This window comes from Grus americana, chromosome 1 (assembly GCF_028858705.1).
Source record: "Grus americana isolate bGruAme1 chromosome 1, bGruAme1.mat, whole genome shotgun sequence".
Classification (NCBI taxonomy): domain Eukaryota; kingdom Metazoa; phylum Chordata; class Aves; order Gruiformes; family Gruidae; genus Grus; species Grus americana.
This window is the reverse complement of record NC_072852.1, coordinates 64,474,081-64,492,716: the sequence shown is the minus strand read 5'-3', so window position 1 is coordinate 64,492,716 and position 18,636 is coordinate 64,474,081. Positions and strand designations below refer to the sequence as shown.

At 35.5% G+C, this 18,636-nt stretch overlaps 1 protein-coding gene across 3 annotated transcripts in view; it reads left to right on the top strand.

The window, feature by feature from the left end:
- The window catches only part of KDM7A (lysine demethylase 7A), a 70,964-nt gene that overhangs the window by 37,413 nt on the left and 14,915 nt on the right, over positions 1-18,636 (top strand). For all 3 annotated transcript variants that reach the window (XR_008575415.1, XM_054812756.1, XM_054812755.1), the window contains exons 7-15: positions 543-705; positions 4,235-4,322; positions 5,055-5,161; positions 8,260-8,351; positions 10,731-10,820; positions 11,691-11,900; positions 13,491-13,615; positions 14,149-14,306; positions 18,498-18,595. Coding sequence is in view for 2 of the 3 variants with exons in the window: in XM_054812756.1 (XP_054668731.1) it covers positions 543-705; positions 4,235-4,322; positions 5,055-5,161; positions 8,260-8,351; positions 10,731-10,820; positions 11,691-11,900; positions 13,491-13,615; positions 14,149-14,306; positions 18,498-18,595 (1,131 nt within the window). In the remaining variant the exon portion in view is untranslated. The remainder of the gene's footprint in view (positions 1-542; positions 706-4,234; positions 4,323-5,054; positions 5,162-8,259; positions 8,352-10,730; positions 10,821-11,690; positions 11,901-13,490; positions 13,616-14,148; positions 14,307-18,497; positions 18,596-18,636) is intronic.

Sequence of the window (18,636 nt, the reverse complement as noted above, 5' to 3'; positions counted from 1 at the left end):
TACTGATTGTTGGTATTGCATTTTTATGCTTTTATTTTAGCATGCTGTTGGTGACTTCTAGACTGTAATTGGTTGATCATTTCAGTAGATTGGTAGGTGATATAGTGAGGTTTTAGTATGAAAAAAATTAATTGAATGAAAATCACTGATATGCTCAACTTTTTATTCTTCTCACAAACTTTGATTATGTATACATCCCAGAAGAGGCAAAGTGGCTTCATCTTATGTTTTCTTATTTGGCATGTGTGCACATATCCATAAATTGTTTATAAAAGCTGGAATTTTTTATACTCCAATGAAAAGTTTTGGTTGGTTTGTTTGCTGCTTTTACATCACAAGACACCAACTGGTTAGTGTACTACTCACTAAGCTTTTGGTGGATTACAGTTGTGAGCACTGGGGCTAGGAAACCCTAACATTCCATAGCGCGAATATGGAATACTTGCTGTTTAGATCAATCTGTTACTTGATTAGGAATGACTCAGAGGTTGTAGTGTGCCTCCAGGACATTAATTTATTTATTTCATATTTTCGTTTAATAGGGTGAGAAGATATTCTATTTGATCAAGCCCACTGATGAAAATTTGGCTCTATATGAGTCTTGGAGTTCATCTGTCACCCAGAGTGAAGTATATTTTGGGGACAAGGTTGACAAATGTTACAAATGTGTTGTGAAGCAAGGACACACTTTATTTGTTCCAACAGGTAAGATTTTACCCTTATTACTTGGACTTAGTATGTCGGATTAAACTTAGCATGTTTAATCACCAGGAATTAAGGGTATCCTAAAATGGTTGCATTATCAACATTTGGTTTGTCCTAAAATTTTGGATAAGAGAGAATAATAAAAAATTAGATTTTCAAAACAAGTAATTAGCTTTTTAGATGTCTTACAGTAATAACAGTTATCAGGGAAAGAGGGTGTTTGTTACCCAATTATAAGACAACAAATTAAAGCTTAATTTGGATATCAGGGAAATAGTTCCAATTCATAGAACATACATTGTTCACCATTTGTTAGATATCTAGACTGAATTCTCATCTTAATTTTATAATACAATCTTGATTTTATAGCTTTTGAATATTGTAAGACCTACTAGGCAAAATTATTACAAAAACATCACATAAACTTCTTGTAAGCTGTAGGCTAGAGGATTAAAAAAAAAAAGTTGGATGGGTGGTTTTGGGGTTTTTTGGGGGGGAGGGTGTGGTGGGTGGTTTTTTTCTATTTTTTGTTTTCTGCCAGCAGGAAGTCTAAACTGTGGTGGAGCCTGTGGAGACTCTCTGAATCTAAATGAAAGTGTCCCTAAATAAAATTGAAGAATATATAATTGAATTAGTGTTAATTCCTTTTAATAAAAATAAAAAGATATTTGTAGATATAGTTTATGAAACTCTAGAGTTCATAAATTCATTTCAGCATCTTCCTTTAAAAATGATGCAGAGGCATGTTTTTTTCTGATTTTCTTTAGCAACATTTCTTGTAGCTGTCACCCAATAGCATCTGATAAATTACAGGACATTTCTGAGAAATGAGAAACACCAAAACAATTAAACTTCTTTATTTAAAATAACACAGAAAAATCCTCCAAACAAAGCACCTCACCCCCACCCCCCAAAATTGCAAATACCATAAACTTAGAAGTCTTTAATAAAATGAATTTGCCATTGATTGCCATTATCAATCAATTTTTCCAAAAAAGTGAGTGCTAGTTAATTTCTTGTATTTTCACTTATCCAGCCCATCCATATAAATACCTTTTATTATTTTATTATTAAAGATTTGTACTGCGTACTATCTTCCCTTTTTGGGGGGAGAAAGCTTTAAATACATGGAGAAGGAAAACGGTGGATGATTCTACTTCTGGAATAATATGTTCAGTACCTTATTCTGTCATGGGCTTCCTAGAGACACTACCTTATTTTTCTCATACCTCAGTTCTGTACCTATGGGGCTTAGTGTTTACTGTTCTAGTTCATGGCATGTACAGAATAAATAATATATAAAATAATATATAAATAATATACAAAATAATATATACATAATATTCTTGAAAAATAATATACAAAATAATATAAAAATAATATTCTTGAACACCTCGAGCTTTTTAAAACCATGTATTTTTGGCAAGAGATGACATTAATTTTCCATTTATCTAGGGATAAGGTCATACACCTATGAACAAAGAACGCAGAATTACAGAATTAAGAACTTTATTGTGACCCACAGATCTTTGAAAATAGTTACTGCTTCCCAAGTAGTCAGCTGAACCCGAGCTCTCACTATAATATGGCCAAAAAGAAAAGTGTCATAAATGATAGTTTCTGATGTATACATGTATCTGTGTATATATACACATAAAATTATACTTTTTAATGTAAATGTGCGTATACACATATACATATATATTCATATACATACAATGGAGTATAGTGTAAGAACCAATAAATTAAACTAGGGTTCAAGACAGGTGTTTAAAAAATGGGAAATTCTGTAAGACTGATTAAAGGCTTTAAAAAACCCGTGATCTCTACTGAAAACCACATTTGCTCTTCCTGCCTGCACTGATGCTAGTGGATGTCATAATTATTTTATAATCTCTGAAATACGTTCAAAGTAGACTTTTGATTTAAAATTAATCTTGCATGTAGATGAACAGCACCTACTGGGAGGCTCTTGAGAGTTATTTAAATATAATTCAAGATATTCTGTGTGGTCTACACCAGATTTTCTTGCCTTGTTACATAGACCTTGATCAAAACTAAAGCATAAAAATAGCAAGTAGGAATGTAAAAAAATTAAATCCTTTAGTTGGTACAGGTATGCCATAAAAATCCTTGGTGTTGATGCAACAATGACGAAGCCTTGTTGTCTGGGAAGATGTGTATTTTAAAGATTGAAATACGCATATTCCTTGGAGAGTCAGAGGTATTCATCTGCTGTGATGATAAGAATGAAAAATTGAAACCATGTTAACAAACATAAAATGCAACTGGTAATACAAGGCAATCTTCATTGCACTGCACTTCTCAAAGAACAGAAGTAAAACTGAACAATGTATAATATTAATTAAAACATACCCCTTAGGTTGTATGTGGTGTTGTATTCTACATTCTCTCATACACTATTTTGCGACTTCCTTCCCAGGCTACATAGTGGGCATGTTGCTTAGTCATCATAGTTGCTAGAGTTCAGGTCTTTTTACAACTAGAACTGCTGGTTCTTAACTGAATTAGCGCATGGATTTAATGGTAGTTTGCAATACATAGTTGCTTGTCGTTTGGTGTGATCTTCTCTCAAGCTGGGGAGCTTCCTGTGTTTGTACGTCTTGCCTTCTTGCCTACACTCAGTCAAACCATGAAGTAATCTGCAAATGTATGGCCAACTCATCTCTTGTCAAAAGATCTTCTGTATGCGTGCAAAATCGGAAAAAAAATCTTGAAAGAAGAAACTCTATTTGTAGTTTATTTACGTTAAAGCTGCACAGTATAAATTTTAAAGGTAACAATTTTTAATCAGGAAGCTAGTATCATATGGGTTTTTGTGTACTTACTTGAAATTACCTAGTAGTAATCAGCAAGATTGATAGCATAATGTTGGTCATGCATTGCCATGTTGAATAGCAGAGTTCATGAGAACAATATCTCAATTGTGTGACAAATTTATATAGTCAGAGTGCCTAGACTGGGCTTTAAACTGATCGTAATTTCACTGGAATTAGGATGACTGGATTTAGAATAATTAATGGCACTACTTCTGAATTCCTATTTGAGAAACTTCAATATTGCTAAATGGCTTTTTCATGTTGTGCAAACAGCACAGTTACTGTAAGCAACATGTAAATATTGAAAGGAAGATAATTTCTATATTATTTTTATGACTTTATATTTTGTTCAGTATATTTTTTCTCTCCTCGCTTGTTTTTGTTGATTAGAGGGAAAACTTTTGGGAATTTTTATTTGAAAAAAATCACTGGTGGTCTTGCATTCCCCCCCCCCCCCCAGTGAAAAATGTCTTAATCTTAACTCCTTCAGAAAATTACAGTTCCACTCAATTTCCGAAACACTGTAATTTACAATTTGTTAAAATTTAGATTACTTGCTCTTAGCACAGAATACAAATTTGTTTGCTTTTTTTGTTTCCAGGTACAGCATTTTTGCTTACATATCTATTTAAAAACAGTCTTAGAATAATTTATATATATGTATTGAGTTTCAGAATCTGTCATTTCAGGCTGGATTCATGCTGTCCTCACATCTCAGGATTGTATGGCTTTTGGAGGAAACTTTTTGCACAACCTCAATATTGGCATGCAGCTCAGGTTAGTCTCAGCTCTTCCTATATACCTTTTCCTCAGTAAGTAGGATATTCTCTTAATAGATACTTTTCTTCATGCTCTTAACCAGGATCAAATCGGTACAGGCTCTCAAACAGACAATAGTGGCATTTTCAGTTAGAATGTATCAAGCACATACTCTTATCTCACTTCTGCAAAGTTTGTTTCAAAAGCAAAATGAAGGGTATGCAAGAATTTAAGTGATAAGAGAGAAAAAAAAAAAAAGAAAAACTCTACTTTGGAGCTTAGTATAAGTGAGTAAAACGAAACTGAGCAAGCCCAGGTGTGCGACACTGAGTTGAAATGAACGTCCTCAAGTCAGCATTGCTCTAAGGGCAGCTGTATTTAGTTTTTGTCCAAGATGTGGAGCTGTCTTCTAAACATATTGTTTTTATTTATTACAGTGGAATCCTGATAAAATTCCATCTGTTAAAAGATCACACATTGGGTTTGTATCCTAGTTTTATGAAGTCCAACTTTATTCTTAGAAGTGCCGCAGTCAAACTTGATAAGGTCAGAGCCTGGATGAGACCAGAGTTCAATCTTGTCTGTGGTCTTGTTGGGATTTAACTATGTGGTACTTGACTTCTTTTATTTATCATGGCCATGGTTATTTTATTTTATTTTGGACATTGTGTCTATTTGAATGATTACATAGTTGAATAACAAATTCGATAATTAAAACATTCATGTTTTGTAATATTTCTATTTATTCAGGTGTTACGAAATGGAGAAGAGGCTAAAAACCCCGGATCTTTTCAAATTTCCTTTCTTTGAAGCCATCTGTTGGTTTGTGGCCAAAAACTTACTGGAAACATTAAAAGGTAATCCTTGTTTTGTTTTAAGAGATATGCATGTATCTGCTTTTATTTTTATTTTCTCTTCATTGATAATGGAGAAAATTATACTACTGTTGTGTGAACAGAGGAAACTTTTAAAGTCTGGTTTTCCAGCTTAATTTTTTTTTTTCTTAAAGTCACACTATTTTTTTTTGACCAGATTTTAGTGAATGCTGCACTGTGACAGTTTTAGATCCAACAGTTATTGGTTTTAGTAAATGATCTTTCTGAAAACTACTTCGGTGATTAAAGGTTTCTAGGGTAACTTGTGCTGTGCAGAAATCTTAGTGCACTTGGTGGTGTGTGCAGCTAACACTTTGTATCATGCTGCTGGAACCTTTGAACTATTTTATTAGTGTTTTTCATCCAATGCTGATGATGTATCTGGTCAGTGAAAATATCCTAGATTACCAAGGCAGAGTATCTGAGATCCTGGCACAGTGCAATTTTACTACCAGCCAAATAAGATTAACTTGCTATTTTCTGAAAAGGCCTTGTTAAGGAAAACAGGAAACTTATTTCAATGGCATCAGTTTTTCAGTCAGGCTTTTTCCTTGTCATTTAAGATCTTTGAGTACTCACTTTGATAGCCTTTCTCTTCTTTCAGCAAATGACTCTCCAGATGATCCCACTAACACATCTGTGAGTTTCTTCTTGGTGGCTTCACAGCTGAATGAAGAGGTTTTCTTGTGCTTCTACAATTGTCTTTGACCTTTTCAGTCAAACTACCTGTTGTCTGGTGCTCTTTGTTGTGAAGGGAAGGGTGTCTGTGAGGGCTTCTGTAGGAAAGGTGTTAAATCATTTATATCAGTGCTTATCAACAGCCTCTTGTTCTTGACAGTTGCTGGTCCTTTCCAAACTTCTTCATCTAGTCCTGTAATTTCTATATCTGTACCCATGTATAATTGAGCTTGAGAGAGTGCCTGACTTCACCTTCTTTTCCTCAAATATCTAGCCCTCTGCCTGCTCTATTTAATCTTAATAATAAATGTCATATTCCAAATGATGTATTTCAAAGGAGAGAAATCAACCTTCAGAGGAGGCTGCTGAATTCAGCTTCTGCTTTGGAAGAGATCAGAATCTCACGTAACCTTTTTCTAATATGAAAACAGTCACAATTATTGAAAAAGATCTATTCTCCTTTCAGCAAATGAAGGCATTGAACAACCCTCGTTTCCTAAATCAGTGTTTACAGTTTCTGGATAAACCTAAAGCAACTCAGAAATCTTACCATAGAACGAACTTGCAGAAAATTTTTCCTTCCAAAAAAAGAGTGTTTTCTTCTTGAAAACTTGCTTTCGTTGGTCTTAACTCCTGCATATTTAAGATTTACAAACTCAATAGAAGACACAGGAGCTGTATTCCTGATGGAAGAGCGGTGGGATATATGTCTGTATATCATCTAGCTAAGTATGAGTTGTGTCCCGTGTCTGTTCCCCCCTCTTCACCCTCCCCTTTTTATCCCATGACTCCTTGAGTACTTAGACTAGGAGCCTCTTGTGACTTGCGTCTTAGGGGAGGGGTATGAAGCTTACTGTCATGTTATTTTTAATCTATGGCTTAGCAGATATTTTGTTGCAGAACAATGCTGTGATCTATAAACCCATCATAAAAAAAATAATTGAGGTTTCCATGGTTAGAGTGAAGATCATGTTGGGCTTTGGCATCAACTCATGTGAAGTAGGTGTTTGCTAGTCAGAATCCATTGCTTTATAAATAAGGGATGATACCAGTTCGGTTATGAAAGGTAATGGTGATGACCAGTGGTCATGACTTGTAAAATGTTGAGTATGTGGCTGTTAGCAGTACTGTATGTGAAATTCAGTAAGCAAAATCAACACAATGTGTCTTTCTGGTTCTTTTTATAAAACAATAACAAGGTCATACACATTTTGATTTTGTCTTTTCATTGGCAAGAAGTATTTCATGATAAGTGTTGTAGCATTCACCTAAACTATTTTTCTTCATAGTTCTTGGGGCTTCGGAATAGGTAATTTGCTCATCTATTTGATACTCATTAATTTTGATTACTCTTACATCATGCAGTCTTTTCTATTGCAGCTAAAAAATCCAGCCTGTGGTGCTGCATTATATTCTCAAAAATTTATCAACTGAGTCAGCTAGTGGGCAGGAAGACTTCTGCTGCAGCTCAAAGGCCTGACTCTCCTTTTCCTGCCCTTTAATGAGTAGGAGGCATCTTTGAGGGAAGAACAGCTGTTTAGTAACAGAACTTCCCTTTTTCTGCCAGCAGACTAACACATTATCCATAAGAATAGTGTTTTATTAGTGTATTCTTGTAAGGGAATAAAATGAGCCAAATAGTGCTAGTGTTGATCGATTTGCTATTGACAAGTGGAAATATTTGTCAGGAACATGGGGAGAGGTTGCAGTCTACTTTTGACTGGAGGATTTGTCTTTTCCCTTCTTTTTTTCCCCATGAAGGAAAAGAGAAAATTGAAAGGGAATTGCAATCATTTGGGAGCACTGGCTTTCTTAAGAAGAGCAGCTTCTGTAACAGAGTGATTTCCACCCCCCACCCCCTTTGATTTTAGGAGGGAAAAATGATGTAAATTGTGTGAGGGAGAACTGTGATAATTGGCAGGGTGACAGAAAATGTTTGGGGAATGGAAGTGTGCTAATGTGAACCACTTGGTGTATGTATGGGAATAAGCAATGGGAATTCTAATTTAGAGATACATCCCACATCTTTCTGTCTCCTTTGACTAAAATATTTCTGAATGAAATAAAAGTGATTTCTTTCTTCAAACATGTTTTCTCTTGTTCTGTATCTTAGATCTTTTTCTTTTAATTGACCTTTAGTATGTTGTAAACTATCTCTAATTTATACAGGAATAATTAAAAAAAAGATTTTATGTAGAATCAGTTTAGGGTTGAGTTGTTAGTTTTTGGTTTTTTTTGTTACAGTGTGCACACAAATACAGGAAGTCATGTTTCATTTGCTTCCACAATTTTTCCTTTTTTGTGCTGTTACATAATGGCAACTTTATTGGCTGAAGGGTAGGTATCGTTCTATTCTTTTCACTGTTAGTGTGTTTCTAAATTGGTATCTATATCCTTTTTAGAACTGAGGGAAGATGGTTTCCAGCCTCCAAGCTATTTAGTGCAAGGAGTGAAGGCTTTACTTACGGCTTTAAAATTATGGATGAAAAAAGAAGTAAGTATAAGTGATTTTGTTTGCTATTTTGGTGAGCTCTGTTTTGATTTAGAAGTAAGTGAAGGTCTGTGCCCTTTCAGACCTTAAGATTATTTTTATCTGTTAATGAGTACTGAAAGACTCTATGGAGATTATGTACTGCTGATCTGGGGAAGAATCATTGTGACAATTTTATATTCCATGATGCTAATAGAGTCTTTTTAGACCAATTAATAAGCTTTTGTATTGTAGCTGATAGAAGTACAGTCTTGCATCACCTCAGGATGGGATAAGAATGCTAGCTGATAAGGTGGGACTTCTGTCTAACACATCTGTTTATGTAGTTGATTCATCCTAGTCTGAGGCAATGGAGGGATGGAATGTCCTGATATTTAGCATTTTCCATTTATGTCAGTGCTTTGGAGAGCACATTTCAGGAACACCTGTATTACTGAAGAATCGGTTTAGATTCAGATGAAGCTATTACCTTCAGTTGAATACTGTCTCTGCTGAACATTGGCTGACTCCTGTAAAATAATTAATATGTTGTCTACGCTGGCTTTGCTGGTGCTCTGCTCTCCAGGAAAGCTTGTTTGTTTTGGCACAGTACTGGATCTGGCCTAACTCCATGTGTTTTTTCATGTGCCTGAGCTAATAAGCCCTCTGGGAACCTGTGCTTCTGGGAAGTGCTGTTCACTGACAGGCAGTTTGGTTCTGACTGAGCTTACTAATTCTAGTTTGTTGCTGGCCATGCTGACTTGAACAGGCTCTTGGAGATCTGTTTGGTCTTTCTGCCCACAAGTTATCCTTGTAAGAGAACTTATACAACGGGTATGATATTTACACAATGCTGCATCCAACATAATGAACTTTCCTTTTGTCAGACTGTTAGGTTATATATCTATTTGAATTTGTTAGCATATTTAAGTTGCTTGGATGGATTTTTATTTTTTTTTAAATAATTAATCTGACACAGGTGAATTGAGAAAGCTTTGGTGTAAGTTGATACCTTTTATAGTGGCAAGCAAGTGCCAGTGGAACTTACTTTGCTCAAAGAGTTACTATAAATCATACTGGCAAAATAATATGCTTCTGATATAAACTATGTTTGTATTAGGAAGGCTTTTCAGTATTTTTAAACCAGAGAAACTTTGAAGTCAGTGTTTTGGAGGGTTGCATCGGTCACTTCCTCTTTAAGTCTTCATGGACAGGAAGACTTTTGGGAGAGTGAAGTCCTTAAGAAGAAAGGCCTGAATGGTCCTAAGATGACCAGTAACTTGCTGGAAGAATTAGAGTTTACTGACAGGTGCTGTGTTCCCAAGTGTGAATGTGTAGAGGTGATGCATTCAAAGAATGAACAATGGTAAATAATAGCAGCTGATTTAATCTTTCCTGTAGAATTAATGGCACTGAAATTAATTATTATATCATGGTTACACATCCATATTGGTTTTTTTTTTTGGGGTGGAGAGAGCATTTGAAAGCCAGGTTCAATGAAATGCACATATAGTATCAAATTACTTCTAGCAATAATTTTGCTGCTGAATCTCATTTTTGAAATGTGGGTAGCAGAAAGTGTTTGTGGGATGTTTTTCCATTTAAGTAGTCGATTAAAGGGATAGCAGAATTAATGTCAATCATTCTGATCTATGTGTGAGTGCTGTTTTGTCTGTTTAATTCTAACTGAAAGTGTTTTGAGGCACATTTAAACTGTACATACAAAATAAACCTTTTTTACTACATCTAACTGTAGAGTATTTGGACTTACTCAGACTGGAGATATATATATGAAATCTGTCTCTGAAACTGTTTCAAGGTATTAAAGCGAGCATAAACTGTTACGGCTTCCTAAATTGTTTATAGGGAATGATTTTTTTTAATTGCTTTCTCCAGCCTACTAGATTCTAAATAAGCTAAGAGCGTAATTTTTAAAAGTGAAATGGGAGGCAGCTGTCTAAAAAAATCTGCATGTCGGTTACTGATTGTTATTCTTGATTTGCTCTTCGGATTAAATTTTTGCCAGAGTAAAATTCCCTTAGGTTTTAGCTGTTTTGAAGGTCATTCTGAAGCGTGGTTCTATACTGACCATGCTAAAGGGAAAAAAAGAAGCTGATTACTGTACTGAGGGGAAAAAAAAATTAAGTGGTTGTCAGTATGGCTTTGTATTACCCCTTCTTGGGATTCTTAGATACACCGAGGGATGTCTGCTGCCTTCTAAAGTTTGGACTGGAAGCTTCAGTGTGTGTGTGTATCTGTCCTGGCAGTTCGCAATCATTATTACAGAAATTAATCTGTTTTTTCCTTTCAATTTTTTTCCTTGTAGATTTGTTTATTTAGTATTACTTTGGCTTTTACCTGAAAAAATGAATTAAGTATCTTTTCTTCCCCCTTTGCATACAGCTTGTAACAGAACATGCCTTTGAAATTCCAGACAACATTAGGCCTGGGCATCTGATAAAAGAGCTCTCAAAAGTGATTCGTTCTGTAGAGGTAAGAACAGAGGCAACCCTACATAAGCCTGCATTGAAAAACCCAACTTTGAATCAGGGAATTCCGTAGTAGTTATGCTTCTGATTGACCGTATTCACCTTCTGATTTGTTTAACATTCATTGAATAATAGCGGATCAAGAGGAAAGCTGTTGGCAATACTAAGTTATGGGTATTTCAGATGAAGAAAATGTATAGTGAGGGTGTTCTATGTATTAAAAAAATACATATATTTTAATGGTGAAATTATTTGTAGGTTAGTATTTCTAAAACATTTTCATTTATAACTACTTAAAATAATTACTGAGAATTTGTTGTTAAAGAGTTTAATTTGAAATGCTGTGCATATTCCATTCTCCTACCCTCTTGTTTGTTAGTTCTGGTCCAGTTGTCATCTCTTCCGCTGTTTCTTACGTTTTGTCACTGTTACATAGTCAATGGGTTTTTTCTTTCTTTTTTCCCCTCCTATACCAGTGGTTTGCTAATTATTCCTTAATGAATATTGATTCTTCAAAAATTTCTCACATTTGCCTGTGGAAAGAACAGTTCTGAGAACTGAAGAGAAGTGTAATCTGTTGAGTGCAATACATGTCTACCCTATGCTGCCTTCATGAATAAAACCTTATGTTTTGGTGGTAACTTCTGGTGTTAGTACTACTATTTTGGGAGAGTATAAAAGCCTCAAATGGGAAAGAGGTGCAGTAGAGCTAAGCTTTGTATATCAAATCCATAGGAAATACGTAGTACTTCTCTGAAAGGTCTAACAATTTTATTTCTATAATTTACATTTAATTAGAGGAATAAGAAGCAGCATTTAAATATGTGGATTTATTCCTCTGAGACTATTCTAAAATATGTGTTTTTAATTAAAGGAGGAAAACAGCAAACTAGTTAAAACTCAGGGAATTCTTGGTGTGTGTCCAACTTCACGGTCTTTGCATGAAACAACTTCCCCTCACCACTCCAGACGAAGGGTGAGGAAACTGCGAGACCATGCTACCAAAACTCCTTCTAATCTGGACATCCTGGAACTCCACACCAGAGAGGTACTGAAAAGGCTGGAGATGTCACCGTGGGAGGAGGCAAGTATCGTTATGTGCAAGAAAAACAAAACCAGAGTAGATTTCTAATCTCTGTTGAAAGGGAAAAGTTTTTAACATGCATAAGAATATAGGCTACTACTCTTTGTCATATCAGACATGGATAGACTTGTTTTCCGTTTCTTGCTTTTGAGTTTTCCTGATAGGAATTGCAGCCTTCCAGTACCTGAAGGGGGCCTATGAGAAAGCTGGAGAGGGACTGTTTACAAAGGCATGTTGTGATAGGATGAGGGGTAATGGTTTTAAACTGAAAGAAGGTAGATTTAGATTAGATATAAGGAAGAAATTCTTTACTGTGAGGGTGATGAGGCACTGGAACAGGTTGCTCAGAGGAGCTGTGTGTTACAGTTTTTGAATTAGGACTGCTGCAGCTATCCATTGCTACTTAGAATCAGTTCTGTGAGGAAAAGGGAACTTGCAAACCCTGATTTGGTGAGGCTCTGAGCCAGGCTGTTTCTCTATATGTTTTTAGATAGCTGTTTCTCATAGTTCAGTTACTGTCATTTGATTAGCCTTGTTTTTTGGTCATGTTCCTATTTCCTGTTTGACTGTGCCTCCCTACCAGTAAGCCTAAGGCTGCCTTTGGTCTCCATTGTGGGGCTGTGGACTTTGTGGTCATATTACAAAGGTATCATGGAGTGAATGAGTGAAATGTAGTCCCTTTAAAAATTCTTTTTTTTTTTTTTTTTCAGGTTTGATAGCCTTATTTCAAAAAACAGCAGTAGAAATGGGAGAAGGAGTGAGAGAATGGAAATAAGTAGCTTTTTGGGAATAAGAAATGCTGACAAATTTAGTTGGGGCAGGATGGACTGTCATAGTGGAGAAATACTGATTTGGGTCTTTACATTGATCTTCATAAGACATGAACAAGAGACATTCATTTAGCCTCCAAAGTCAAGAAGCTGAACTAAATATTTACCACAAATAGTTAACCTGTGCAGTCCATTGCTATAAACAGTTTTTTAAAATAAAATGTGAAGAGTGTTAGTCATTGTCATTTAATGTAGAAATATATTGTTCACTATCAGTATTGACTTGTAAAACAGCATTATTTTTTTTACATGTTCCTGGTTTGGCACATATCGCCAATTGCTTCAGAGTATGTGTCAAACGTAAATTGCTTTGAGCTAAGAAAGTTCTGCTTATGGCAAGTTACTTTCCATTATTAATGTTTTGCTGTCTTACAAATCAGTTCTGGGATACGAATTCAAGGGATCAGATACCCAGTCCAGGAGTTGCCTTATCAGTTCCAAGCCCTGATTGCATCTTGCCTGTCTCTGTTGGTATTTCTTTGTTTTGAATACAATGATAATTCTCCAAGGAAACACACAAGGAGTATTAATAGTGAAGTTGTAGCTGTTACAGATGCTTCAGGAGAGTATAGATGATTCAAGGAAGGAGAAGATGCAGTCTGCTGTTTTTTATATCCAAACATGTTTTGTCTGAGCTTTCTTCAGTTGGTTGTCAGGAAGGTAACCATCCTGGCACTGAGTTTAAGCTTTTGTGAAGTGCAGAAAAAACAATTGAATTTATACAAATAAATAATAAGCAACATTGCTTTTATTTCTTTAGGATACAGCAAGCTCGAAACTGAACGGGAGATTTAACAAGCCGTTTCAGCCATCTTCTACAGTACCTGAATGGCGAACAAAAGACAATGATCTTCGCCTTCTGCTGTCAAATGGAAGAATAATTAGGTACAAAGGGTTGATTGTGTGTGGATCACTTGTTCCTAGTCATTATGGTCTGGAGCATGCTAATAGTTAATAACATTTCTTTTCTATTTGTGAAGCTCTAAGTTCCCTTTTACTAGTAAGATTCATGTTAGGAATATAGAAGGAATGTGTTGTCTGTTGTGTCTGCTGTCCCCTAGTGGAGCCACGGTTATGGAATGAAGAGGAGGAGATGCTTTGCATGTTCCTTTGTTACAGCATTTCATTCAGTTGCTCAGTTGGATTTGTACTGAAGGGTATGCTTCAAAGTAGAAAGGGTTGTTCTGTATCCATCTATTAGAGTGAGTCTTATTAAAAACATTCTGGTGTAAAACTTCACATCTTTATGGAAGTGACAGTTGTACAGGGAATAAAATGGAAATACATACAATTTGGAATGAAGAGATAAGCATAAGAGAACGTCACTGTTGTATCACAAGAGCATGTTGCAAATAATGAAAGGAAAACAATTGCTTCAGGTTTGTAAGAATAACATGACTTTTTTTCTTGTGAGACAGAGATGAGAGACGCCCATTTACAGATCGAAGTCTTTACACAGCAGATAGTGAAGATGAAGATGACAGGACAAGGTCGAAAAAGACAACTGTTAAGGTAGAAGACCAGCCCTCAGGACTTGAAGGAGAAGGGAATTCAGATGCCCAGAAACCACTGAACAGTAAGCTTGTCTCTAAGTCCTATCAGTTGAACATTTTGATGATCTTGAAGGGGATCTATCTATTGTGAAATCTGACTGAAATTTTACCAAAGTATCAAGAGGATAAACTAATGATCAGAGTAGCAATATTAGAAGTTACAACAAAACATTTGTCAAATATTATGTGTCTACTGAAGAAGCTAACAAGGTAGAGTTGAAAAGTAAAATTCACCTTTAAACTTTACTCTAAACTATCCTTCACTAAGAGTTAATCTTTTCTGGTCTTTCTGTAGCCTCAAGCCAAGTGTTCAGCAGTGCCAATCACACAGTGATCAGTACTGTATCAATACTGAATGCCTATTTTCAGTGCCTGGTTTTAATAGCACTGTTATGTGCGCAGTGACAAATTGGTCCTTGACATAGCTGTTCAATTTAATTATCCTTTCACTGTAGATCTTACAAGGGCTATGGGGGTACATATTAGGAAACTGAGGTGAAAACTTAAAAGATAACGAGACTCCTCTGGAGACTTACAGTTCCATTAGTTTCCTGCATAACAATATGTAACATCTGAGTCCATTGTCAGCCTGTATAAAATATTTAATTATTTTTATTAACAAAGCAATTTGTAATCCCTGTTGACTGTGCTTCCAAAAGGTCACAGAGGACGGTATTAAAAATTTGCACAGGAACGAGGTTCCTCTTGGGTACTCATGAACCAACAAGGCAAAGAGCTTGTTGAGTGAAGGCTTAGGCATGTGTGGTGTTTTTTCACTTTCAGAATTAAACTAAGTTAATGAAACTATACTTGAATCAAAGATTAAAACATACAGAGGAGGTGCAGATTTTCTTCAAAATTGTTGCTCTTATTTGATACAGAATGAATATGGCAGTGTGTGTCTAAATGTAAGAAAGGTACTTACAATTAGAAGTCAATGTTGAGATTGTTCTTCCAGAAACTGAGTACTCAGGACTGTCGCTAGTATTTTTAATGGAAGCAAGTCTTCAAACTTCCCTGTCAAAGATCACCTACATGTAATTATTTTGCCCTCACTGAAGGTCTACAGAGAGAGAGAGAGAAAAGATATTCTTCTGTAGATAATTTCATAAAAGGAACTACCTGTTTCTCTAACAGCTGCTACCTTCCATTGTTCTTATTGGGATTTAGGCCAAGAGGCCATGTCCACAGAGAGATGCCTTTAAGCAGATCAAGCTCTATATAGCTTTGTGTGTCATGCCAAGATCCCCTCTCTAAATGGTGAGCCAGTGTTATCAGAGAGACAAAGATCAAGTGCTGTGCTTAACAGAGCAAGTTACTTTGTATGGATGAAGGGAAGGTGATTTCAGAAATTTTTTGGAATTCACAGTAGTTTAGCCTGATCTCACAGATGCTGACTGCTTTCATTCACCTGATTTCTGGAATACTCCTCCCAGTCTCTGGAAGCATGCAGAGCCATAACTTCACCTGAGGGCAGACTGGTTCATTTTAAAGTAACAATAGTAATTACTAAGGTAATTCACAAAAACAACAACAAAAAAAGCGAAACCCAATTTGTATATTTAGACTGAATTTTTAAAAATCTGAATCACAAATCACATTCATGGATGAAGAAATGAGAGGTCCTAATAATACATGATGTGTTGTTCTGAAGATCAGTAAATGTATCTGAAATCTGTATGTGAAAGGGAAGGGTGAGAAAACTACAGTAATATTTTTGCACAGAGTTTGCAAAATAAAGAAGTGGTAAAAATGGACAACGGTTTGGCCACATAAAGGAATATTGGCATAGCCAGACTGGATCGAACCTGAGGCTCATACAGTGTGTTATGTCATATGTGCTAGTACGCAGCCCCAGGTGAACCAGGAATGTCTCAGTAATGTTAGGTGGCTTTAGCCATTCAGTCTAGATCATATAGATAGTAGGCAGATAACAAATAATTTGTCCCTCTTAGTAGGGTATCATCAGTTAATCTCTGTGAGAAGGTGAGAGGGCTTCTGAAGTATGAGGCTCTGTATTTAGCACTGCTTTTATAAATCTGTATATTTTACTAATTATTTACATGTCCAGGGTTTTTTTTTTTTTTGTCTTGTGGAATCATTTGCCTTCTTATATGAAGACTCACATTTCTTCTTAATAGTTTTTTCATTTTAATAATTAGAATTTTCCAGTTCCTTAAGACAGAAGAAAAGTTCCTGAGGAGCCTTCACGATGAAGGTTGTTTATTTTCAAATTGTGGTTCGTTACTTACACATTAATTTTTGCCTAAGATCTGAAGCTCCACATGTGAGCATACTTAGATATCCTTAATTCCTTTAAATTGTCTCTAAGTTTGGAGCACTTTTTTTCTTTGAAAAAGGCAGTAGTCCAAAGGAAAATTCATTTGACCTATGTAATGGTATTATTTTCTGTATCATGCATGCAGTGGCTTGTCCTAGAATCTTGGTTTGCCTTTTTGAAATGAGTTGAAGACTTGAGTTATCATCAGAAATCCCTTGGTTTTTTTCGAACAACAGTAATTTAGAATATTCATTTTATTGTCATATGTTGAACATTACTTTATTTAGCTTACCTTCATATACAGTGGTGGTGGTGCTCATTTACTGTGTTTGGGTATTCCTTGCAGTTCTTTCTAATACTATCTTAATTAGTCTTCTAGATTTTGGTCTCAGCTGTTCATGTTACTCACTTTCTGACAACCTATCTCATTCTTAGCTTTCTTCTGACTCTAAAAATAATTTCCACTTATGCAGTGTTTAGAAATTAATAATATCCCTTGAAATATATTTGATGCCTATTTATGAGCTTTGCCACAGTCTACAATAGGAACAAAATCCTGCTAGAATTGCAGTGTATATAGGGTTACAGGCGCATCTTTTATGCTTGCATAATTAATGGATTATGAAGAATTGCATTCTGTTTATGTGGTTTCATATAAAACTATGCTGAAACCAAACCTACATTTTAACTTTACTTGTCTTCATTCCAGAGGTAAAGTTAAAATGTTGGTTTGGCTTCAGCATAGTTTTATATGAAACTGTAAGTACTGGAAAACTTGAAAAAAATATGTTGCTTTCTTTATCTGCTACCTTCTTGACACACATTCATGAATTTTTTATTCTATTTGTTTTTTTCTCCAAAAACCTTTTGCTAGTTAAACTGCATACTGTAGTCTTTCACAAATTGGTACTTAATCAAGATTTCTGCCAGCAGCCTTGACACAGGTATACAGCCCACTGACCTTGAGCCTTGGATTCTGAACACTTGCAAATGTGTTCCTACTCGTGGTTGATTGGGACGTATGCTGTCTTTTAAGAGGACATGCTTCTGAGAGCTGCTCAGCTACTTCATGTTTGAGTTCTTTCGGCACTTAAAAAAGTAAACCGTGTGGACTAGGTGGATGATTTGATTGATTGCTTTGTCATATGCCAGTGTTTTTGATGTCTATTTTGACACTTCATTCTCTGATTAGTACTTTATCTTACTACTAGCAAAAAGCATGTCTAAGGTTGGTATTTCTTCTCCTCCTCTTCCTTTTCACGTCTTTCTGTGATGAAAACCAGTGCAAGTATATTGTGTATCATCACAGTAATATTTTAATTGTCTTTAACAAGTCTGCAGTTTGACCCCTGATTGGCAGCTCTGTAGTAGCACAAAACAGAGAGAATATGCCAGTAAATTTTGATGTAAAAGTAAAATTGCAAGTAACGCAATGATTTTTTTTTACCTTTAAATCACTTAATATTCTGACTTCCATGTTTAGCATTTCTGTATAACTGCTTTTATTTTTAAACAAGGAAATTCCAGGTTCAAAGAGTCTAAGACAAAGTAATATTGAAGATTATTTCTAATTAATGTTTTCTGAGAGCCACTTCTCTGACTCTAGCTGATAATCAAAAGCAGGAATTGCCCAAGGTGCCATCTGTGAGTATGTGCTCTATGGGAGAGAAAAAAAAATATGCTCCTACTGCACCTGATTTCTTTTCCTCTGACTTCATCCAGTGAGCTGATTGAGGAGTCTATTGGTCAACAGCAGGCAACTCACTAGAGTTTTAAGCAAACTTGGCTTGTGAACCAGATCAGTATGTGGATGTTTTTGTTTACAGACTGTTAAAAACTAAATATGTGTTCCTTGTTCTTTACTTCCAAAAGAATTGTTAAATGTTGTATGTAATAAATGTTGGGTCTTATATTTTAATTTTTCTCTCCTCAGTGTTCTTTGAAAGTGTGAAATCAGAACTCAGGAATGGATCCTCAGAGTACTCTGATATTTCTGATTCAGAAGAATCTGAGCCTGATTGCACTACACAGGTATAGCTAGAAAAAGTCACAAAAGTTAATGAAACAATTAA